Source organism: Equus quagga, chromosome 6, assembly GCF_021613505.1.
Source record: "Equus quagga isolate Etosha38 chromosome 6, UCLA_HA_Equagga_1.0, whole genome shotgun sequence".
Taxonomy (NCBI): Eukaryota; Metazoa; Chordata; class Mammalia; order Perissodactyla; family Equidae; genus Equus; species Equus quagga.
Window position 1 is genome coordinate 117,247,038 of NC_060272.1, and position 25,420 is coordinate 117,272,457.

At 40.2% G+C, this 25,420-nt stretch overlaps 1 protein-coding gene across 12 annotated transcripts in view; it reads right to left on the minus strand.

Annotated features, from left to right (window-relative positions):
• BNC2 (basonuclin 2) overlaps positions 1 to 25,420 on the minus strand; it is a 423,941-nt gene that overhangs the window by 287,019 nt on the left and 111,502 nt on the right. For 8 of the 12 annotated variants that reach the window (XM_046664178.1, XM_046664175.1, XM_046664185.1 and 5 more), the window contains exons 1-2: positions 20,431 to 20,562; positions 6,815 to 7,015 (exon numbers count right to left, since the gene is read on the minus strand). The exons of 1 other annotated variant lie outside the window; for it this stretch is intronic. In XM_046664178.1, the coding sequence (XP_046520134.1) occupies positions 6,815 to 7,015; positions 20,431 to 20,493 (264 nt within the window). In that variant the 5' untranslated portion in view covers positions 20,494 to 20,562. Of the gene's footprint in view, positions 1 to 6,814; positions 7,016 to 10,122; positions 10,189 to 14,747; positions 14,768 to 20,430; positions 20,563 to 25,420 lie in introns of those variants that run through there. 3 more of the 12 variants (XM_046664186.1, XM_046664176.1, XM_046664177.1) reach the window with 3 other exon arrangements.

Genomic DNA, 25,420 nt, shown 5'->3' on the forward strand with positions numbered 1-25,420 from the left:
CTTATTTTTCCTATTCTCTAAACTTCCTTTTAAACCTGGGAAGGGAGAAGGCAGTACACATCATGCTCAGTGAGATGTGGGTACCTTGGAGGTCATAGCCTCAGGCATCATTTTGGGGATGTCATCTGCACATATTAAAACTTCTTAGAGCTTGACTTGTTCAGAATGTTTTCTCATCTTATTTTTCCTGCCTGTTTATTAGTTTGCCTTATAAGAAAAAAGTCCCTTTTTCATACAATGTTTTACTTGTATGTCAGGATATAAAGGTTGCTATTCCCGAATTAGGCCTCTTTTCCTTTATTTCTCTAAGGCTTAAAAATAGAAGCCAAAGTCCCTTGAAAGGGTCTCTGAATCCCCTTCTCCTGCTCTCCCTGGTCCTTCAGTGGATGAGGATCACCAAGCAAAATGTGGAACCCAGCTGCTTTTCGGGAAATAAATATGGCTTCAGCACTGGCAGACAGGGGTGAGATCAATCATTTTTTTCTGACCAGAGCCTAGAGGAAGAGTGGTCATATAGTGGCAAAAACATATTACAAGAGGTACGAGGGGGATTTTCGTGTGGTGAAGAATTCATTCTACGCACGTAAGCCACGCTCCAAACCTCACGTGAAGGAAATCTTGGAACCATTATATTCCAAGTTCTTTGGACAATAACAAGCAGGGAGTTCCAGAGAAAATTTCTCTCACTGAGAAAGTCATCCCACGACTCACTCTTTTCTCCCTAGTACCACAAAGTTCCCCTGACAACACTCTGGAACAAAAGGAGTTAATTCCTAGATCAGTTCACACCCTCTGATTCAACTTATGGACACAAACTAAAAGCAAATTCCAGTTTCTTCTCTCACTCCTTTTGATATATACATATATATTCTCATCTGGAGTCTCAAGTTGAGAAAATACCTCTTCAGCTGTTCAGAGTCATTAGCAAGTCATGTTTATAAGGAACATTCTCTCAAAAGCTCTGCGGATTTACAAAGGCGGATGCCCAATCTAAGGTTCTTTAAATGAGATTGTGTGACGGGTCTAAGGTGGGAAGGGAGAAGCACTGGAAATTTTGTTTTTCACTGAAGTGGATGACGCCAGTTCACTATCTGTAATGGTCTGTTCCTTTGGAATCAGCTCCCTGTGTCACAACGACCTGGCAAACTTGCATGCTTTCACTACCACAGGAGTCCTTGCAATCCTGCTTTGGCTATGACCCATTCCCTTTTGCCCCAACTTCTCAGAGATGCCTTACTCAGCATCTAATTAGCTAGGGAGGATTTGCCGCGGCTCTTAACCCTGACACGGGAGTGGGAGGATGTGCTGCTGTGGTAGCCCAAATCTGTCCTGTCACTATATTAATCAGATTTCCATAAAGCCATGCATGAATAATTGGATTTATCAGTGAATGTTAAGATACACTCATAAATATAATTATGAAAAATACCTACAATTATAGATAAGATATCCGCACCTTTAGGGATTTATTTTTCAACTGTGGTTACTTGACTCACCCTAGCAAAGGGCTTTACAAATTATACAAACACACAGAACCAGTGTGCAGAAGACAGAAATATGAGAAAAATAATTTCAAAATCATCACCTACTATGTTCAAATTCACTTAACGTATCGTGTTGAAAATGAACCTGAAATTTGTGCACAGGTTTTTAATATTTAGCACATACACATCTGAGAATACGTTTGGGGATGCTTTACTTGCATTCATTCACATGTACATAAACACCATGTATATGACCTACGACTTTCCCATTGCAATACAAATTAGTCAGTATCTGTTAAGTGAAGTCTGCCTGGTATACACAGACTTACAAAGTACAGATCAACACACAAGCACCTGTCTTGATGCTACAATTTGTTTTTTAACCATTACCCGAATATTCCAGTTTTAGTGTTATATTATCAGAATGGAGGTTAAGAATTATATTTGAATATGTGTCTATAGTTAAAAAGTTCAAAATAAAACACATTATCACTCAAATTAGAGAGGGGAACTAAATTGGAGGTGGCAGCCTAGTAATTCAACAGGCTGAAATTACACGCCTCCTAATATAATACAAATATTTACTTTAGCATCAAGACCATAAGTTTGGTCAATTTAATCCTTTTTTAGTAAGACCTGATTACTAAAATACACCAACTGTAAGAAGGGGAGTGAAAAGGGAGGCGGGAAAAGTACAGAAACCTAAGGAGGGATGATGCCTGGCAATGAAAGTCATTTTCAAAGACCATTAACTATCAACTGCTTTACTCAGGGCTCTGATTAAATAAGAACATACATCCTATGTTAAAGGGATGTCTACATGAGTAGGATAGAATTTAGAATAAAAATGTATTGTATGAACTATAAAGAAGAATCAAACCACCATATACAATTAGGCATGTGAATCGTAAGAAAAACTGTATATGTGCCTTTTAACTGTTAGTGAATAAATATTCAAATTACTGAAGGGGACAGGTAGGAAGGCAGACAAAACCACCATTTCCACTTCAAAATACAGACTCAACAAACTGAAACTGTGTTTGCCTACGTGAATACAAAGAACTGAAATACTACTAGGAGAAAAATTCATATGGAACATGCTTTTAAATGGATTCTAGCAATGTTATTATATATTTCTTACAATATATTTTATTTATCATTTCTCTGAAATGTGCTAGATTTTATATTAGTAAGAAAGTTTGCTTTACTCTGTCATATCTCTGGTGAGCAGATGCTCTGGTATTAATGTAAATCGTTGATTTAATTTTTAGCTTTCTTGGTTTGCCCCTCACCTATCTAGGAAATGATTTCTCTGGTGATAACTAACACATCATGCTAATGAGAGAATCTAACGCACAATAGAAAAATGTCACTACTAATAATATTTGCATGAAGTTAAATAAAGCAACTGTAAGAGAATGTCAGACAGTTGTTCTTTAATAAGACACAGTTTCACAATGAAATTATGTTGTTAATTGTGTTACATCATTGGGTGAATCCTAAATTACTACATAACGATGCAGAGAGTCATTTATAATTCTAACTTAGTATTTCACTCCTGTCTGAAAAGAGACCTTATTAAGGGATCTACACTTTATTTGAAACAGGTTAAATATACCTCACCAATAATAAAAGGTAAATGCCTCTAGTAATGTGTAAAACATGGGCTATAGCCATTTACCTGTTACGGTTTCATTTCTGAAAAGATTTCAAAATACATTAGACTACTGCATCCCTTCAGGTAACCACAAAGAATTTTATTTGCTATTTTCTCAAAAGAGCACAAAATATTTACAAAAATAGAAAAACCACCTTTTAAAACCCGATTTTAAAAAAATTCCAAAAGCAGGCCTGATTTTCTGCTTTTAACAATACTTCATGAGGTAAAAATGGGCAAATAACGTTCTGGAGTCTAGGAGATTAACAGAGAAGATGAGCAAAAGGTTTCTGGTCATTCTCGACTGTCACTGATCAAAGTGACCCAAAGAAGAGCTCCCTTCACAAAAGTCAAGAGTCATGCCCTTTAAGGTTATCAAATATTTGTCTGTATGGGAAAAAATGATCCCCTTTGGAAAAAATCATACTTGAATATGGGAGAAAAAAGGTATCGAGGCAGGAAAATGCAGTCAAACTGTCACACTCGAACTTTAGGGGGAACATACTTAATTTCACCAAGTTTAAACTGGCTTCAGATTGTGATGTCTTTTTGTTAGTATTAGACAGACTGAAAGATTTACATATAAGCGGATCTAACTTTGGTCACTGAAGACAAAGATTTTTATATCCCTACTTCCTAATTTATCTAGAGAAAACACAAACCTAGATTATTAAATTTCAGTATTCATGAGATATTTCCCACTACAAGTTTTGCTGCAGTTACATACTGGTGGTGAATTCTCTTTAATTCAGTTTCGAAACCTACCAGTCAGTCTTTCCTAATATCTAAAAAAATGATCAGGTAAATCTAATATTTTTATATTATTACAGGAAACTTTGAAATAAAAAAAAATACCCAATACGTTTTATTCATTTTATGAACCAAAACAATTTTTTCTTAGAAATTAAAATAATCATGATATAGAAAACCTCTTTATGTCCTAGCAAGGAGATATACAGAATTCTGTATACTTGATTAAACTGGACAAACTTTTTCTCTTTAGTAAGTAAGACAAAAGCTGGCTTAATGTGTATATTGAAACTAGTAATTCGTGAAACTGTTGGCTTCAAGAGAGATCATTTCAAGAAAAGTGTCTTTCTTGCGTGCTTTCACACACACACACACACACACTGAATCAGCATTGCTGATGGACTATAGGTAAGGAAAATAAACATTAAACACGTACAGCACATATATTTTTACCTTTACACACACAGTTTAAATTTAAGTTTACACAATATTTATACAAACTAAAATGTCATCCTGAAGGAGGAAAAAAAAAAGCATGTAAACTCATACCCTCTTTTACATGCTTTCCAAAAATGCACAGGAGGTAAACATTTAGTAACCATGACAGGAAAAAAAGAAGGGGAGGGGAGTCACTAACTGCATCTAAACCAAAAAATAAAGAAAACATATAAACGATAGTTAAATCACAACACTTTTTTAAATTGTGATTTTTTTCCTTTATCGTACTACTATGTTTAGTAAATAGCATAATATTATATAGTTTTATATAGCATCCATTATGCATAAATTACTTCCCTATATTTCTACTCTCTTTATATAGTCACTGACACTATCACATGCATACAGGTACACACAAGACAGAGCTTTATACACCCAGAGTCAAACAACTGAATCAAAGACATCCTAATAGCTTCGTTGTACAAGTTTCTCTCTCTCAGCGATTTCAAATGATTTTCCTAATTCTGATCCATCATTTATATAATTTACTTGTATTTGTTTTTCAGCTAAAATGTTTTCCACAACTTAAAGTCTCCTTAGATTCAAATCTACTTGGAAATGGGCTAGTGCCAAAGAAGCAATCTAACACCATCTATGTGGTTCAATAGCCATTTATCAATTGATCATTATCTCTATCTGGTTTTATTAACTCTTTTCTAGCTAGAGGGAGACCTAAACCAATCTTCCCTTCCAACACATACACACACACACACACACACACACACACACACACACACTTACTTGACCTCCACTAACTCAAAGAAAATCCTGAAGGTGACAATTAATTTTCAAAGAGAGGCACAAGTTATTTAGTCCTAAGGTCAGTAAAAATACACTCTGTGTTTCCAGCACGAAGAGAGCCACCAGGCAGGAATGTGCCCCAGAAACACACCTCTCAAAGCATTCTGCAATGACAAGGAGTATCTCTGGGAGGAAATGAACTTTTTAACTTGCAAGGATGGGAAATTGCACATAAAGAGTTGCTTATTGGGTTTATGTTGATTGCATTTAAATCCCAGCTTACTGTATCAGCAGTAATCAGGGTCCCTCTACAGGATATGTCAAAATACACCTTATTCAAATGCATTTATCCTATCTAAAACGGTGTGATAAAACTGTTCGCTAGCTAAATGCTACAAAACCCTGGCTCTGTGCACCATCTTCTGCAGATGTATTTCTAAACTTGGAGTAGTTTACAGCTTGGCAAATTCTTTTCTTTCCTCCAGTATCAATACTTTCAAAACGCTAAATTAATGCAATGAAGTATTTAATTCTCACGAACTCTTCAAAGCAAAACAGGTTTTGGTTTTTTTTTTTAAGAAAGCAGTTGAAATATTTCTTTTAAATGAGTGGAACAATATCAATTTCTTAACGGCCATGCACTTAAAATTCAAGTCTATTTCTCAGCAATACTTTCACGCTGCGTGGCTGATAATATCATCCTAACTTGCTTTGTGTGCGTTTGGGGTAGGCTTTTAAAAAGCAAGACGCGTCTAGGAGGGAGGCACCAGGGAACTTCCCTCCCTCGCTTGAGCGCAGTCCAAGATGAAAGTTTCTGGGTTGTTTCCCTTCGCTTCCTCTCCCCCTCGCTCCCCCTCGGAGCCGCCGAGCAGCAATTGTGCAAGAGGAGCCGGACGCGCGGGGCGCGGCTCGCCGCCGAGGAGCGCAGGGTCCGGCCGCCGGCTCGCTCGCCGGCCGGGTGATTAATGAGCGGTGGCCGCCCGCCTCGCACTCGCGCGCCGGCTCGCCCGGCGGAGCCCGCACAGCCCCGGCCGCACGGAGGAGCGGCTCGGGGAGGACGCCGAGGCTGCGCCTGATGTGAGTGCGCCGGCGGGCGGGCGGGCGGGAGCCGGAGCGGCACGGCGGGGAGCGCAGGGCGAGCGCGGCGGCGGCCGTGGCGGTGATGGTGGCGGCGCGGAGGAGCGGGGACCGCGGCCCTGCCCGGCCCGCCGCCGGCCCGGCCTCGGCGCGGCGCGCGGTCGGAGGAAGTCGCCGGGCGTGCGGAGGGGCCCCCGCCTTTCTGACTGTTTGGCAGCAGACACTTGGACGAAGTGATTCACGGAGAGCGAAAGCGACATTTGTGGGGGGGTAGGGGGTGGTGGCTTTTTTTGTTTTAATTTTTAACACAAAACAAAGAAATAAATTCAGTCTTCCCTGGACCCAGGCTGTCCTGTGAAACTTTGCACCCAATGCCTTGGCTTCCTTTCTCTTCAGGATCCTTTCCCCTTTTTTCCTGGAAGGAGCCCTCAGGGAGAGCGTGAAGTCGCCCTGCACATTCCAGTCACACAGTTATGACAAAAGAGAGCCCAACTACGAAGTCAGCATCGTAAAAATGTGGAGAAAGAAGAATCCCAGAAACAAAAGTGCACATAACAATTCAAGGTTTCTTTAAAAAAAAAAAAAAGAAAGAAAGAAAGTAACTTACCTGTTGGGACATTCTGAATAAGAGGTTAGTATCAGCGTTTTGCCATGTCCCCATGAACCCTGGTTCAGCCGCAGTCGTTCTGGTTCCGAACTGCATGGAGTTGTCAGTACAGGAGTCTCTTAAAGTCAAGTCTCTTGCCCTCTTTGGCTCTCTGTCTCTCTGTGTCTCTCTTTCTCTCACATCCACTTCTGCCTCTTCTGACTGAAAAGTGAAGGTGGATTTTTTGAGCCTCTTGGCAGCCAGTAGCAGGAGTGTAGTGTAGTTAAGAAGCTGGCTGAACTGTGCATTTCATTTGGGAAGGGGGAGATTTGGGGGAGGGAGGGGGTCAGAGCTGCTTTCGCACCTTCTGCACAGATACCCCTATCATTTATGCATAGACTGTGACTCCCCGAGCTTGCCTTTGCTCGGTTTAACAGCTGCCTGTCAGGTGTGCAGGCAGCACTGGAGACCCAACCATCAGCTTCAAACTCTCAGCCACTGCATGTCATTGGATAGCAGAGCTAAGAGTCAACTGCACTGTTCCACTGTCAGGCACCAAATGACACCCTGCACTAACCCCTCTCCAGACACACGGATAGATACACACTTATGCACACTTCAAGCAGCACCATGATTATGGACAGTCCACGGGGCCAGGAGAAGCTGGGGCCCTTCCTAGAGAATTTTTCCCAACAATGCTTTCGGGTATAACATGCAATATCTGACATCACTCTTTGCTTTAACATTTGTAAACTGCTATGCTTCAACATTTTTTTTCTAATTACACTGGAAGAAAGAAAAATACTCAGCTGTAAGAGAATGTAAAGTTGGCTCAGTTGTTATCTAAATGTTAGCTCCTAAAAGTCATATAGTATGTGCTGGGCTATTTATAACCACATATAAACTCCTAGAGAAAATAATATACAGAGACATGACCTTACACTCTAAAAAGTAAATAAATAAACCTAGCAGTTTTTTGAACACAGAAGATGCACAATAAACATTTGCAAAATAAATACATATTATTTAATATCCAGTTCCTCAGGTCGTTAATTACTAAATTGGCTGTTAAGCAATAAGAAACTGAATGGCAAAGGAAAAAAGTGTATCTTTTCTTAAAGCTCAAAAGTAGAAGAAAATTCTTTGTTAAAGTTCCTGGATGAAGCATCTACAATAGCCTTTCAAAACATAAAAAAGAAAAAGATGAAGAAAAAAAGCCTGTCCTATTTCAGGCAAAAAGTAATGAATATAAAAAACTCCATTTTTCATTCAAGATCTCTATGGAAAATTCTGTAACATTTTCCTGCCTGATGAAATACAACCTCAATAGCATGTCGTATTTTTAATTAAACCAGTTTTAAAACAAAACATCTATTTATTAGGTAGTATTTATCTACCTTATTTATGGAAAAGCAGAACTGAACAAAATGCACTGTACATAAACAGTAACTTCAAAATGGAAAGCTAAATTCATGTCATCTCATAAAAGTAGTCAGCAGGAAAAAGCCATCCTTCCCTAAACTTAAAATGTAAGGAACATTAATCTTCAACCACCTACAAATATCGAGGACAAATGTACCACTCTCCTTGCTCCTCCTTAACTCAAGAATAACAATAAACCTTACTCTCTGAAACAACAAAAGAAACAGAAAAGAGCTTCAATGGCAGCTCTGTGTCATTAGTGGACAATGAGAAAAGATGAGAAAACGTACACTATGTTGACACAAATGTGCCTTCCCCTCTAGAACCGACATCTCCTGAAAGCTTTTCTGTTAAACTTCCCTCCGGTTCACCACCATTAAGCACAAAAAAGTCTCGAAAGCAGCAAATTCAATATCTGAGAAGAAACAAACAAGAACCCAAAGAATTGTTGCCTTAAAATATATTAAGTCCACCTGTGGTCCATAAAAATATTCTTGAGGGGGGAAGACAGGAAAAGCCCCAATGAGTCAATTGTCAACAGTGACTGTACCTTTACGGCTAGCTATTACCCACTTAAACGCCCTCTAAAATTTGCTAGCCTCTTGATTTCTGAAGTGGCACTCAGTGCCTCAGTCAAGCTGCCTGCTCAGCTCCTGACCTTCCCACTAATGGCTGTTATTTGTGGGAGGCTTAAGGACACTGTCAATAGCAAGCTTCCTCCTCGCTCCTCTCAGGCTCTGTGTATCGCTTTGCCTGCGTGTTCTCTCTCGCCTGCCTCTTGCTCTCCCTCCCGACTCGTTCCCCCTCCTTCCTTCCTCTCTCCTTCACTCCCTCTTCCTCTTCTTCCAGCCACCCCCCACCCCTTCTTTCTTTCAGTCATGCAGTCTTCTTTCCCAGGTACCCTCCCTCCCCACCACCACACACACACACACACAACACAAAAATCAACTGGCATGCAGCAGCAAGCACCTGCAGTAATAGACTCTTTTATTAAAACTGTTATTCTTCAAGACTTGAAATTCCCCGTGGACCGGGCCATGTCAAAGCCGATATAATTAACTAGAGGCTCAGCAACGGATCAATTACCAGACAAGCAAGTGATAGTGAAATCAATGAAAGATCATCAGCCACATTATCAGTGTTGCAACTCATTAGGGCAAAACTGAGAAATGTGCTCAAAGCGGGCCCAAGCAAGGTGGCATTACAAAACAAAGGGCTAATTTGGAGACCCTGCTGTGAACAATCTGTAACAGAATTAGCCTTTTTTCCCCCTAAACTGCACAGCTCCGTAACTAAATGTGACAGACTGAGAGAAGCAGTTTATTAAGACACCAACCCCAAGTTTATTTAGTTCATAAACTCTTTCCTAGAAAATCAATACAGTCTGTACAGGGTTATTAGGCTGACTCGCTAATACATCCAAATGTGGTCTGCCGGGCCAGCACTCTTCTGACAAAATGCTACCCAGCATGGGCAAACTGAGCTCTCTCAGATATCAAGGTTTGAGGTTGCTCTAGATGGAACAGGTCTGCCGTGTAACTAGTACCTGCATATTACTGCCAGGGAACAAGCGTCAAAAGGACCAGGATAGCTTTCTAAGGTTTAAAATATTTTTTCCCAACAAATCTATCACACGATGCTGCACCTGCTAAATGGAGTTGATCAAACAAAATTTCAGCGAGTCTGTGAGACTAGTTTACAAAGAGGACAAGCTTTATTATGATAAGAGGGCAATTAACCCAAAGACTTAATAAATAAATGAGTAAACTAAAACAAAAACCTCAAGCATATACGCATGCTATGCTTTGCAGATTTGAAGTTTCGAACATTTTTAAATCAAGTTTTGGAAATACAAATCTGACTCCTCTAGAAATCCCCAAAATGCATGATTTGAACTTGCCACTCACTTGCATATATAAACACAGCATGTAGAGTCCTTGATCTTAGAATCATCTTCTAGCTAGCAAGCAAGACACCTACATCGGTTTAAGCACAGATACAAAAAGTATACCCAACAAGGCACAAAGATGACTTTTGAGTGTGTCCATTTGCTATGTAGTCTGCGGATTATGGAATAACTGTCTGGAATCGTTTGTGTTCAAGTTTTTTTAAAACTAGCGGGTGGAAGCAGGCATCACTTCCACAGTATTGCTTTTTTGTTTCCCTGATTCCATGTATTTCAGGTTAAAGAATCATAAATAGGAAAGGCTATGTGTTGGCTTTCCCACATTGACTGACAGTGAGAGATGGAACATAGAAATTAAGAAGCACACCAACTAGGTCTAAATGGCACCCAAGTTATTAAGCACATTATGGGAGTGTGAATACCTCCACCTCACCACAACACGTAGCAGAAATAGCCTTACACAACGTAGGAAACTCAAATGCAGCTTACAGTGTTAAAGTAGATTGGAGAGGGGCTGGCCCCGTGGCCGAGTGGTTAAGTTCGCGCACTCCGCAGCAGGCGGCCCAGTGTTTCGTTGGTTCGAATCCTGGGCGCGGACATGGCACTGCTCATCAAACCACGCTGAGGCAGCGTCCCACATGCTACAACTAGAAGGACCCACAACGAAGAATATACAACTGTGTACCGGGGGGCTTTGGGTAGAAAAAGGAAATAATAAAATCTTTAAAAATAAATAAATAAATAAAGTAGATTGGAGAACCGAAGGGAAAAACAAAAAGACAACAGCTTTTGCAAGTGATTTCAGATGTTTTAACATTTAAAATGTCCCGAGAAACGGATTACACTATTAATATGACTTCAGTATACTGGCTCAAAGATACTAAATCCTAAACTTCAAAAAAACTTCATTTTCACAGGACTTTCATAAAATCCAACTTATAGATTGCAGTAAATAAACGTTTTCCCCCTAACTTTTGAGCTGGTACCTTACTAAGCATTTCATAGCTCATATTTTTGAGTAATCTGTAAAAAAGTTAGACATATATATATTCTGAACCTGTACTATAGATGCCAATGTTTTTGATAGTAATTAAAAGTTATAATTACAGAAAAATTTTATTTTTTTAAACCTTTTTGCATATAACTACATACTGTGCATGTACCCTCAACGAGATCCAATTAGTTGCAAAGAATTTGCATTTCAGTTAGTGTGGGATAACAAGACTACAGGGAGGTACAATGCAATTCCACCAGCAGAGTAAGAAAGTGTTCGTTCTTGTTAGCTCTGTAAGCACTAATTCCCACCACTGACTGTTGAAAATGTTACTGATCTTTTCAATATTTGGGTATTGAGGTGGATTTAGGTTTTTCCCTCCATTGAAAAAGAAAAATCACATGTTGGTACCAATATCAGCCACAATAAATGCCTGAAGAAACAAATGACCAACAGATTTTGTTTTGTATGTATGTTTGCGGGTGGGGTTTTTTTTGGGGGGGGGGTGTAGGGGGGGTGATATTGCATGCTTTTTCTTTTCTTCCTAATACTTATTCATCATTTCTTTAAAAGCACATTGCTTTCTTAAAACAAGTTCCGAAACTGGGGGTAGGGAAACCTCACTGAGATGGGTCTATGTAAATATATATGGTTTTGTGATAAAGGCATGAATTTAGTACACTGCAAAAGCACTCAAGGATTTTCATTTTTTCTAGCTATGTTTCCAACAATGTAAATCCTAAGCAAATATCAAATAAATGTATAATTTATATACCCAGTTTAACAAGCATCTCCAGGACTTCTGGTTCACAGAACAATACCTGGAATTCCCTGGGTTCAGCTCAGCAGCTGTTAACAGACTCTGTAATCTGTAATGACAGTAAACTGGCCTTTGCTCTTCTTTTATTCACTGTTCATTTTCAAGGCTTGGTTAAGTACAGAGCTAGGTTAAAGATCAGTGGTTTTTCATGTGACACATGCTGGTATTCATCTAATGGCTTGTCAAGACAAAACTGTCCCTGTTCTTGCCAAAATAATAAAAATGACGCTCCACATCACATGACAATCAGGACTTCCTTATGGCAAAACAACCCGAGCTTTTGTAATTCACTTATTCTATAGGAAAAAAAAATTTAATAATTGGCTATCTGATCCTATAGGTGGAATTAGGTTACCACTCTCAAAAGAGATTTTTTTAAATGTTACGGCCTCTCTTAACTCTAAAGCAACATGTAAACTAGTTTCTAATCAAATCAGACTTTACCGTATAAAAATAAAGCTGAAGCCACAAATTCATACGACTTTAAGGTCTATAACTTAATATATGCAAATTATGCAGAAGAAGCAGGCTGAGACCAATCACAGAGGTGGGGGGAACCAATTGAGGAAATGGCATTTTTCTTGAGAACAAAGTATGGGACTTGCTTTGCAACATCTGTTGGGCTGTGTGAAATGTTAACAGATGTCTTAAGTGAAAAAAGGAAAAAGAATTAATAAAGGAAACCTCCTCTGAACAGATAATCCACCCAAATTTCCATATTCCTTAGGAAAAAAGTTGACAGCGACCTTTTTCCATTGTGAAACCTGCCATCCCTACTTTACTGTGTAAAGTTTCATTTTCTTTGTGAAGTTAAGGGGGGAAATTTTTGACTCGCTATAAAGAAAAGAGAAAAAGTAAAACTAACAATAATTTCAACTGAGGGTTTCCCTTGGTGAATAATTATATCATAATCTAAGTTGCCTGTGTTCCCTTGGGTCACATATGTAATTTGATGGGAGGACAGTGAAAAGTTCACCCCCCAAAAAAACACTCAAAAAGATGAAATATTACTCTGCTGTGCCTGCATGTTTTAAGGGGAAAGGAGGAGGCGAGATTTAAAAACAGCTGTTAAGATACAGTTCCGATATAAACACATCTCTGCATATCAAGGTGCTCATCTTCACAATTAGGATTCACCAGTCATTTACACCTAAATCCTTGCCCTCTCCACTGGCTCTGAATTTCCTTCCATTACCAGCCTGATAAGGGATGAAGTGGCCCTCTTTCAAGAACAGCCAAGTGTTCCACAGCAGTAAAGTTGAGATGATCATGAAGAAAACTTTCGAATTATAGTAGTTGGATCCCTGTATTTAAATTTTAAGAAAACTGAAAACTTTTCTTAGTTAACAATTTGTGTTTCAATTTATTAGATGATCTAGACAAACCTCAATGTAGCTGCCTTTAATACAAATTAAAAAGATGATGCATGCATGCCAGCTACTGAATCTAACCTAGTGCCCACTGATGTGTGGATGAACTGAACTATGTACCTGTATTCTTCTATAAATCTTTCTCTTTGCAGACACTGCTTATTCTCTAAAAACTTGGGACATAAATTCAGGTTAACAACTCATGGATTAACTAATTCAAAATGCAGTTAAGGATCTTTACAGATTCAAATGAAAGAAGAAAAAAATTGTGTTGTCCTCTCTGATTGCCACTCTCAATCTCTGGCCCCTCTCTCCTATACTATGTTAAAATTGTACATGTTACATCGTGTTTACAACCACACCTTCTCCAGATGGCCCTGACAGCCTGGGCTGGGCATTTCAACATATAGGAACCTCAGCCAGAAGAGCCTGAAGATTTCAGGGCACAAGATCATGGTCCAAGTTGTAAACAAGATATGCAGGCATATCTTAGGTTTTTCGTTAGTTTGTTTTTTGCCAAAGCAGTGTGGGTTCTAAATGCTCTGGTGTTTACTCACAGGAATACCGTATTAGAGCACGTGGCAAAAAATAAAAATAGTACCTGCCACACCAAAAATAATTGATCACCTACACTGAGGGAGAAAGCCTGTGCACTGAAACATCATTATGTGACCTCAGACGAAGAGAGGAAAACAGGCCTCCGACTACAAGGTTTGAATAGGACACAGGTTTAAATTACTTTCAACAGTGGCATGAACACCCCCTGTAAGCAAATACTACCTAAACGCTTCATCTTTCTATGGCAAAGGGGAGAAACCGCTCTGGTTGACACTTGTCTCTGTACCAACTAGAATCACTGCTACACAGCATCTGCTGACAGCCTAATCAGGAGCTCAATTTCAGAGAAAAACATCAAGGATATATCCAAATGCCATAATCCCTTGATACACTATGAAAATTTAAAAAAAAAAGATTTGGGTAGGGTGTGGTAGATGAGGTACTTTATAAAATGTTAGAAAAATGATGAATCCTCGAAATCAAGACATTTGCAGATGCAAAAGCATCTGAGGTCAGCATAAATCTTGAGCCTTCAAAAGATCAACCATTTTACCTAGCCTGTTTTTTTGGTCTAAAAACAAAAAAGTAACTTTATTCATCTCCTCTCAGGTACAAACAGTGACAGTGGCTTCTTCCTACTATAACCTAAAGTCAATGTTTTATAAGAAAAGATTCTAGAGGAAAAGAAACCAGTGACGTGTTTCCTTAAGTGAGTTTCAAAAACAGGCTGGGCAGCAGAGACCGAGGGATTGCTTTTGTATGACCATGAAGAGCTGCAAGGATTGTAAAGATAGTATTAATTTATTTATTTACTTCCTTCCGAAGTCTGCAGACCAAGCAGCTTACAGCTCCCCTGAAGATGTCATAATAATAGTTTAAATTACCGTCAGGAAGGAAGATTGAGATTCACCGACACCCAGGAAATCCAACGCTGCTTTCAGAATTGTCACACAAAACAGCAACCCTCTTGATGGTACCCCTTATAAGAAATTCACAAACCTAAAAAGTAAATTCAAAAACTGAAAGACCAGTATACCTGAAGTTTCAAAATCTTCAAAAATCCCCAACTATTTTATATACATACATATTTAAATGGGAAAATGTTGAAATAAAGCAAATTTGAACGAACTCAGAGACTGTTTTGAAAATTAAGAAACCCAAAAGATGCCAGACAGTCATTAACAGCAAGTTAAAAATAGGAATAATTAACAGGTGACTTAGGTCTGAACAGTGATGACCTTCGGTGGGGAGCAGTGGCTGCAACAGGTCCAAGGAAAGCTTCTGAGGTCCAGGTAAATGTTCTGTATCTCCGTCTGCTTGGTGGTTCTGGGTGTGATCACTTTGCAAAAATGCACTGAGCTGTATATACTTAGGATTGTGCACTTTCCTATATGCACGTTATACCTCAGTTCTAAAAGTTTACTGCTGCTACGGTTAGTGGTACTACTACTAAAAATAGTGATAATAAATTAGGACTAGGTGAGAGAAAGAAAAGTCAAAGGAAGGAAAAGAAAAATAACGGGGTGGGAGAGAAAAGGGAAGGGACAGAAGGCGGCAGATTTATCACAGTCAAAAATCATTCCAGGGGCTGGCCCCGCGGCCAAGTGGTTAAGTTCTTGCGCTCCGCTGCAGGCGGCCCAGTGTTTCGTTGGTTCAAATCCTGGGCGCGGACATAGCACTGCTCATCAGACCACGCTGAGACAGCATCCCACATGTCACAACTAGAAGGACCCACAATAAAGAATATACAACTATGTACCGGGGGGCTTTGGGGAGAAAACGGAAAAAAAATAAAATCTTTAAAAAAAAAAAATCATTCCAATAACTGCCACTAAATGTACTGCTGGCAGCAGTTTCTTCAGAGGTAGAAAGGGTGAGGAATCAAGTAAATATCTAAGTTTTACAGAATGAGGATGAATGTGAAAGACAGTAAAAGGGTGGGAGAAAGAATAATTAGGTGAGAGAGATCTTAACTAGGCAGTGCAAGAGTGTGCATGCGTGCGTGTGTGTGTGTGTACGTGTGTGTCCAAGGGGCTTAAATGTAAAAGATCAACATCCCTCAACTTGAGAAGGATCAACCCCACAACATGGGATGCTGAAACATGCTCGCCAGTCTTGCTCATTGAGCCTGTCCTCTGATTTGTAATTATGGCTGTTTGGGGCTGGGTCGTTGGGGGCGGACACTGAGTACCTGCTAAGAGATGGGGAAGAAATTACACATAGCCTGCAGATAGGTATTACTTGGAGGCAGTGAGCACATCAAGACAGATTAAAAAAAAAGTTGCAAATATAACATACTCCTCTGACCACCCAAACACTTTTTAAGTATTAATTGTCGCTAATGCTGACAGCAGCCAACCATTACACAAACAAACCCTGGAGAGAATGAAAGTAACAGAGTGGGAACAACGGAATAATTTGCTAATTGATAAGGGATACACTTTTGCCCTGACTAGCTCAGTTTCTAGTTCCTTTTTCTTCCATTTATTAGAAAGAGAGACATTTTAAATTAAACATTTTTAGCCACTGTTAGGGAATATTGATCAAAGCCCTCCTTGCTAAGTATAAGAAGGTGTGGGGAACATGAAGTTAAGACACCATCCCTGCTCACAAGAAGTTTACAATCCAGTACAGGAGATAAGCGACGTACAAAAACAACCTTAATAAAACAGACTGTGATAAGAGAAGCAGCCGCAGAATCCTACAGGACTTAGCAAAGGAGATTCCTTCCAGCTGGTGTGGTAAGAGAAAGTTTCTAAGCAGAGCCAGCATTTGTGCTGGAATTGAAGAACACATAATCTTCCTAGAGAAGTGACCCAGTTTGACTAGAACATAAGGTAGGATCTTGTAGGGCAATGACGAATGACAGGGATGGACTGGCCGATAGGAACTATAACAGGAAGGGTCCCATCCTACACCATAAAGAGTTGCTATCTATCCTGTTTTCCACCAACAGTCAAAACTGTTGAAAGCTTCTCAACAGCAGCAAGGCATGATCATTACTGGCCTCTAAGAAGATTTATCTGGCAACAGCATGACAGACAGACTGAAGTGTGAAGGGACAGATGCAAATACACCAATTAGGAAGCTATTGTAATAACCTGGCTAAAATGACTACAGGCAATAGGGCCAGGGGAAAAATGAGCAAGATACAATGTAGAGATAAAATCCAGGGGAGAAGAATGACTGGTAAGATGCGGGTGACAAATGAGAAGAGTTCAAGATGACACTAAAGCGCAGATATTCCGAGCATGGGAAAATGGCAGCACTATCAACAGAAATGGGGATGAACTCATTTGTGGGAATATATAGTGAGCTCAGTTTGGGAAAACGGCCAATCATGTCAGTGACTAGGCAACTAGAAATGTTCAGAAAACAGATGGATACTGGAGTTACCAGATCTGGGAGCCATCCATCTACAGAGAAGTAACATAAGCGGTAAAAGAAGGTGGCCATGGCTGCATCTTGGAGGATACCCATGGTTAATGGGGGAGAAGACAGAAGGAGCAGTATTAACAGGGGCATCCTGACTGTCCAAAGTTCTGAATGGCAAGAGAAGTGAGATTTACAGAGGTAAGATGGTCAGAGTTTTAAATGCTCTAAAAGCCAATGCTATATTTACAGTATAGTAAAACCAAGTATAGCAGTAATAGTAAATACAGTAAGAACAAAACAAAATGCCTGGGAATGATAAATAGCAAAATCAGAAGAATGCTTGGTGATGGGGGGCAGGTACTGGGTAGAGGGGATGACAGTGGCTGCAATATAACTAAGGTGGTAACCCAGAGCTTCAGATGTATTTGTACGGTATTAGTTCTAAAGCTTGGTAAATGGGTGTTCATTATACCACTCCTCATATATATATTTGTGGTTGCAATATTTTACAACTATATGTTGTGTCCTAAGAGAGATGTCTTAGTGGACAAATAGATAAAGAAGTTATCGAACCCAGATTGTAAAGGAGTTAAGAAGTAAGCAAATTATGAAGACAAGGAGGCAGAAAAGATAAAACATTCTTTGGAAAAACTGTGCAAAGCAAGCAAGTAAGAGAAAAGCGGTCTGAAAAGTTTGCAGGGCCCTGGTAGAAGTTGTGTTAGTGTGTTGATGGCTTGTTTCTCACTACTGGGAAAAAAAGAGTCCCATAGGCAAAGGGGACGAAGCCAGCGGAGAAAAGGATATTGAAGATCTAAGCCAAAGGGAAAATGATATAAAAGGGTCCCAGGAGAGAATGTGATGAAGAGCACAAATGAAAAGGGGACCCCTGAAGGGCGAAGAGAAAATTTTTTCTCAGAAACCAAAGTAAGATATATAAAAAAAATTCTGTGGCTAAAAAAATATATATATGAAAGTGCTCATGTCAAAAAGCCAATTTACTACCCATCTCCCCCACTAAGACGTCCCCTTGTTGAAAGGACAGAGTTTATCTGTCTGTGGTAATCCAGGGCCTAACAGAGAGTTAACACATAGTAAATGCTCAATAAATGACAGCTCTGCAGAAGGAATGACCATCTCAGAGAAGAGGAGTCATTTGCTAAGAGAGACATGACAGGATGAAATCAGAGACTAGGGGAGAGGAGAGAGGGTTTGGTCCAATTGGAGAGGGTAACATGAAACTCTCAATCAATGAGAAATGAATAAAAGAAATGGCAAATAGCAGAAAGGACTCAGCCTTGGATCCCAAAACATTCTCAGAAATTACAGGCAAGCTGACTGGGCTCAAGAAAGTGTAGCTCAGGTTCCCCACTATGGGAAGTAGAATACTGAGAACCAGCAAGTTCTTAATGTAAAACTCAAACATGCCTTGCTCCAAAGCATACAACCTAACAGGCAACGGAACTTTGTAAATCACCGCCTTATAAGGCATTCCTATAGCATACACTTCTGATAAAGAAAACACTGAGAATTGATTGCTGGATGAAATTACTCAATCTTTATTTAGATGCCCCCCAAATCTAACTGTTTACTACATAGGGTTTTCTAAATGTCTATGAATTTATTCCTGGCTAACGAAATTCCCCAAAGCAAACAAAAATCAAAAGACTTTATGCTACGTCACATATGAGATGTGAATGACGAAGTGGGAGATGTGGAAGAATGTCACTTCATTAACAAACATGAGACGAGGCTGAAGCGAGCCGAGCTCCACTCGTTACTGTGATGATCCGCATCTCCAGAACTGCAATTGTGGTCCAAAGTTACACCAACCCTCTGCACAATTAGTGAGAGCTGCATTAGTGGGCCTGGGCACTCTCAGTCCAGAATCCCTCTAGAGAACAGGGAAATGATGAGTTCCATCACCTGGCCAACATCAGCAACCACCAAACAGTTACCTCAGGGACTTGGACAAAGACATCCATCCGCTGTGCTGGCAGCCACTATCGTCTGCCTTCCTAACGGAGTCCTTTCTGTGAGGACCACTGTCTAAGTGACCTGTCATAGAGCTTTATAAAGCAGCATTAATACTGTGGGCCAAAATGAGATTGATCTTTGAGCTTCGTGGTCTCCTGTTGTCAACGGTGCATTATAAAACCAATACTAAATACTTTATAAACAGGTCTCCCTACAGTGTATTAGAAAAACAGTGCATATTTCATGCCCCATAGTTAGGTAGCCACATATCCATCAGACTAATAAATTATTTATTAGGTGCTCAGAAGTGCAATAAGAGTCAATAAACTAACTTCTGAATACTTATAAGCTACTATTTCACTGGAAATTGTACCTGAATGAGAAAACTAGCATGCTAACTGAATGGGGGATGGAAATATCCCAGCTCTCTCAAGTGTACAGTTCAAAGGAAGCACAGGCCTCAACTGCGAGAAGGGATAAAAATTTCTGTGCCCTGCAAAGAGTCTTGGTTATTGAACTTAGAAAACACCATCCAACCCCATGTTCATTTTCTTTCTCTTCTGTATAGTTTTCTCTGGTCCTACCAACCTTGGAGACAGCTCAGAGAAATAAGAATTGGTGGAAACATTTCGAACATACCCTGAATCAGCCCAGATGACAACTACCACCAAGGTTCATGCTTGACATTTCCAAAGAAACTACACGATGGCTTGAGTGTACAAGCTTTCTTCTACATGCACAGTGTGGAACCTGGCATTTATGAATCTCAGGTTTAGAGTAGCATTTTTTACTTCTATTTTCAGGTAAAACTCCCAAGACAGTAGACACCCTATGATAGAGAAGCTGATACCCAGTCCAACATCCTCAGGCATCTCTTTCCTGGTCCAGCCCTCTGAAAAAGGACCTTCTGTTCAAAAATTTATTCCAGCCCTTCAAAAAGAAATTTCTTCAGCTGGGAGTTATTTCCCAAACTATCAGAGGCGTGGACCTTTGTGTAGTATTGTGGGTGCCATGGTTTCACATGTTGGCCACATTAATACTGGAGAGCAAGCATCTGTAACCCACAGCTGAGCGAGCTCCAGCCCCAAAGCACCCGCAAGGCCAATGCCAACGCAAACCACTCTCCCCATCCCACATCTGAACCACACTGGTTTCCTCCAGGAGCCAGGGGCTGAGATAGGGTTCTGAAAAAGAAAGTTTTGGGTTCTTTCCACTCACATGATGGGTACAGAGTGTTGAGAAGAATACTGCCAGAGAAACTGGCTCTTTTTTCTCTCCCATTGCACACCAAGTGAATAAACCATGAAGAGGTTCACAGCGTCTAATCGTGTTCCAAGATCTCCGGGGGGAAAAACCTAAATGGATAAATATATAGATTTTTGCACACCGTTTTTGTTTTTCTTTCTGGAGTCTCTTAAGTTTTACCTCGATAGGCTGGAGATTTTAAGGTTGAAAAATATATTAGGTAGGTAGGAAAAAGAGGGGGAAATAAAGGAGAAACATAGGAGAAAGCTGATTTCACATCACTTCTCAAAGAGGTCTCCCCGAGTCCTAGGAATAATGAAAGAGTTGATGTAAAAATGTACGACAAGACTAGTTTCTGGTATTCCTTTTGCTACAACCACCACTCCAACTAAGACGATTATTCATATTAATGAGCTTGGTATGTAGACAAACTATAAAAGATGCAGTCTCTGACCTCAAGTACTTATCTCTGTCTTTGGGGATTTACTCCTCCTGCTGGATTTACTTTTATTCTTCATACCCTTGCCCAGAGGAAGTGATCATCACTCAGGACTTGGAGCATTTCCATGGGTGGGGCTTAAATATGGCAACGAGAAGAGAAGGAACTTTTGCCCCTGGACAGAGACCATGGTGGCCCCACAGCTCAGGATGTCTCGTTTGTGACTAAGAGAAATATAAACTCCCTGTGAACGTGTTACAGTGGCCTCACTGAGCTTTATCAGAAAAATCTTATAAGGTGTGAAAGCAGATCGTCTTCCAGGGCTTTATCACATCAAGTACGCATACACGCAAACTGTATCATCGCGCACAAATGTGCTCAGACCAGACAACAGTCTCTACCCACCCTTTGTATCCGGCTATTCATGTTTTGTGTGTGTGCTTATGGCATATGTAGGACACAGAGATCCAGGGACTCAGCTTTGCCCAGCGGTTAAGCATCAAAGTTCTGCAGTCAGATTACTGGGGTTTGAAGACCTGCGGAGCCTTTTACATGGCCTCAGCAAGTTACCTAGTCCAAGTGCCAAAATTCCTTATCTATAAAAAAGAAATAATACTAGTTTCACCCAATTGTTGTGAAGCTTAAATATTTTGATTAATGCAAAAGGTTTCGCTGAGTGCCTAGCACATGAGCGCTCAGTAAATATTAATTGCTGCCTACGTATATGTGTGTCAAGAGAGGTTTCAAACTAGAAGACCACAGGCCACATTGCTTTGCTTGGCTCTGTACCTGAGTGTAAGTGTGTTTAATTATTGGCCAGTGTGTAAAAAAAAAAAGATGAAGGAATTTTAAATTAAACTATGGATTTCTAGCTGCTGGGGATGGGACAGGAAGAGGAAAAGGGTGGAGTGTCAGGGAACTAAAGACATGGCCACAGAAACTGTGTTTCTTCTGCAATGGAGCAGAAGCCCCTCTTCTCAGCATGCTCTCTCAGCTGGGCACGGCCTCCACCACTCCCCCTTGTTTACAGCCCACCTTTTCCCTCAATTCCATTACTTGCTGGGCCACTGTAGCCACTTGAGTTTGTGACCCTTGACTGTAAGGCACCCCTCATTAACCTGGCTTACATATATGGAGAATTCCTTCACACATAAATCAAAGTCAGATTTAAATAAAATGTCAAGTACCAAAAATGTTTTCTATTATGTCTACCTTTGACAAAAATAACAATGAAAAGTATCATGTGCCCTTTGCATTTTCCTAAACCCTATATTGTTAGTAATATATATAAACAGTGAGTAAACTATTACCTGTCACTGGCTCAGCACCTCTGCAGACATGGGCTTTGTGACAGCTATTTCAGTAATAGTGGTTCTCAAGTGTATTTGTTTCTAACCAGCAAAGACTTTTTTTTTTTTTGGAGAGGAGTCTCTCTCTCTTTTTTTTTTTTTTTTGGTGAGGAAGATTTGCCCTGAGCTCACATCCCCTGCCAATCTTCCTCTTTTTGTATATAAGCCACCACCACACCACTGAGAGATGAGTAGTGCAGATCCACGCCCAGAACCAAACATGGATTGTCAAAGTGGAGCGCCCAAACTTAACCACTAGGCCACTGGGGCTGGCCCAGTGAAGACTTTAGAAAGAATTCAGGGGCCGGCCCCATGGCCAAGTAGTTAAGTTCCTGTGCTCTACTTCGGCGGCCCAGGGTTTCGCCAGTTCAAATCCTGGGCGCAGACATGGCACCGCTCATTAAGCCATGCTGAGGCGGCGTCCCACAGAGCACAACTAGAAGGACCCACAACTAAAAATACACAACTATGTACTGGGGGCTTTGGGGAAAAAAAGGAAAAATAAAATCTTTAAAAAAAAAATTCATACTGAATATACACAGTAAGAAGCACGAAACATGGACCCCTTGGCATCCATACCCTGAGACACCTATGCAGAATTGTAAGGCTGTACCAAAAAACTTTAGAAAGTTGATTTACTCCTATTGCTTTACTATACAAACAGAGAAACTAAGGCAAAGTCAAAAAATGAGCCAGTGGCAGAGCCTGGACTGTCTTTTGAGGCTTAAGTTTCCCAAGCTGCTTTTACATCAGAGTTCAAAGCAGCAGTCCAGAAGGCTGAAAATCCAGTAGTGTACAAGGGCTGTTCCATTGACTCATGAGAACCAACTGTTCAACTTTCAGGAATTTTACAAGCCAGCTGACTTCACATTGGTAACTTGAAATCAGCCATGATGAGAATATTTACACCACAGCAATCAGCAAATACTACAAATTAGAGCTCCCCACCCCATAAACCAATTGTTAAACATTTCCAACCACATCACTGGTTGAGATTCTGACATTTGGCTAAGATGGGCATCTTCACACGGTACACGTGATTACGTATGTGTCTTTTTACCTCTTTCTAGAGATGTGAAGATTTTGATGAAGTGTAAGAAGAAAACCAAGCCAAACACTTAACCGTTACAAATCAGTGGAAAGTCTGGAGTACCTACTATGTACAAGGCATTGTGATAAGTTTTATAAAAGTTACAACTGCAGTAAGATCTCAGCATCCAGAGTCTGGAGGATGTTACTTTTTATTTATTGAGTACCTTTTGTGTGCCAGGGACTGTGGAAACCATAAAATATTTTTTCATTTGTTCTTCACAAGTCACATGAGATAGGTATTATTACTCTCATTTTACCAGTAAGGAACTGAAGCTCAGAAAGTCAAGTCACTTGGCCAAGGTCTTGTATTAAGTGTCAAAGTGGGGATCCAAGACCAAGTTGGTCTGGTTTCAAAATATGTGCTCATCCCAATATTCTGCTTTGCCTCCCCTGGTTTCTACCATTTTAGACAAGAATCTTCCTAGGTGTTGCATATTCCCCCTATGTTTTTAAAACAGGACATATCTTTGTTGATACTAAAATGTTTCATTTTGAACATCAAATTAACATGTAGTAATATACTTAGGACTTCTAAGGGCTTGTGGGGGGTATGGGGCGGCTCTGATTGCTCCTACAGGGAAAACAAATCTTTGGGAATGCTCTATTTTTACATTTAAAAATCTACCATTTTACCCTTTTGTAGTTAGTTGTAATTGCATCTCTAATATCTGCCTTTTTCCCACTTTTAGAATTTGCTGTTTTATTGTACTATGAGCCTTTCCAAAGGAATATTAAGCAATTATTAAGAAGAATGAAATAAAGCTGTAAGTATTGATAAGGAACATGTTCAAATAAATCATGAGGAAGAGGCAAGATACAAAACAACAAACACAGTGTACTACCATTTATGTCCAAAAAAGGAAAGAAAACAACTAGGGAGGAAGGTAATAAATACATCTGTATTTGGACTAAGCTATTTCTGGAAATATCTTTAAGAATCTGGTAAATAGAAATTATCTCTGAGGAGGGATGGGAAATCTCTTTTCTCCATATATACTTCTGTACTCTTTTCTCACTTCTTACAATATTTATGTAATAGCAATTATTGAAACAAAAAAATTTAGAGTTTTAGAGTTTTCAGGTTCCAAGCAAAATGCGGGGGGAATGACTGTCTTAGAAGTTCAATATGTAAGCTTGGAGGTTCTGTGGCATCTCTTCAGGACGCTCAAAAGCACTGTTTTTCCTGGGTCTCAACTGTGCTCATATTTGCAAGGTGTTATATTTAAGACAAGGTCCTTTGCTTTCACCTGACTTACAGTGTAGTTGAAGAGATTATACGTAAGCACAAGAGTTAAATAAAAGACACAGGGGCCAGCCCGGTGGCACAGCAGTTAAGTGCGCACGTTCCGCTTCGGCAGCCCAGGGTTTGCCAGTTCGGATCCCGGGTACGGACATGGCACCGCTTGGCAAGCCATGCTGTGGTAGGTGCCCCACACATAAAATAGAGGAAGATGGGCACAGATGTTCACTCAGGGCCAGTCTTCCTCAGCAAAAAGACGAGGATTGGCGGCAGATGTTAGCTCAGGGCTAATCTTCCTCAAAAAAATAAATAGATAAAAAATAAAAGACAAAAGTAACTGCCTTGTCTTACTAAACAGAAGCGCCACAAGTCAGTATGTGCATCATTAGCTACAATTAAGCTTCCAGGAGCTTAAGTAATTTGGTCAAAAGAGGGATATGACTGAGCTTCTTGGGGTAAGGAGAATATCAAAAGACAAGGCCAACATTCCAAATGATTGGAGGGGCATGAATAAAAATAAGCGTACGAAAGTATCGTTCCTTAGGTAGACTAAGGATGTTAGTAGGAGATGAGATTAGAAAGAGAATACACAGCAAACTGTAGAGACCTCGAAATTTAGACTTTCAGTTTCTGAACAGAAAAGTTAAATAACGGCAGCTGTGTTTTGTCTGGGAACAGTGTGCAAGATGTATCAGAGAGGCCGCCCCCTGGCCAAGTGGTTAAGTTCACGCCCTCCGATGCAGGCGGCCCAGTGTTTCCTTGGTTCGAATCCTGGGCGCGGACATGGTACCACTCATCAAGCCACGCTGAGGCAGCATCCCACATGCCACAACTAGAAGGACC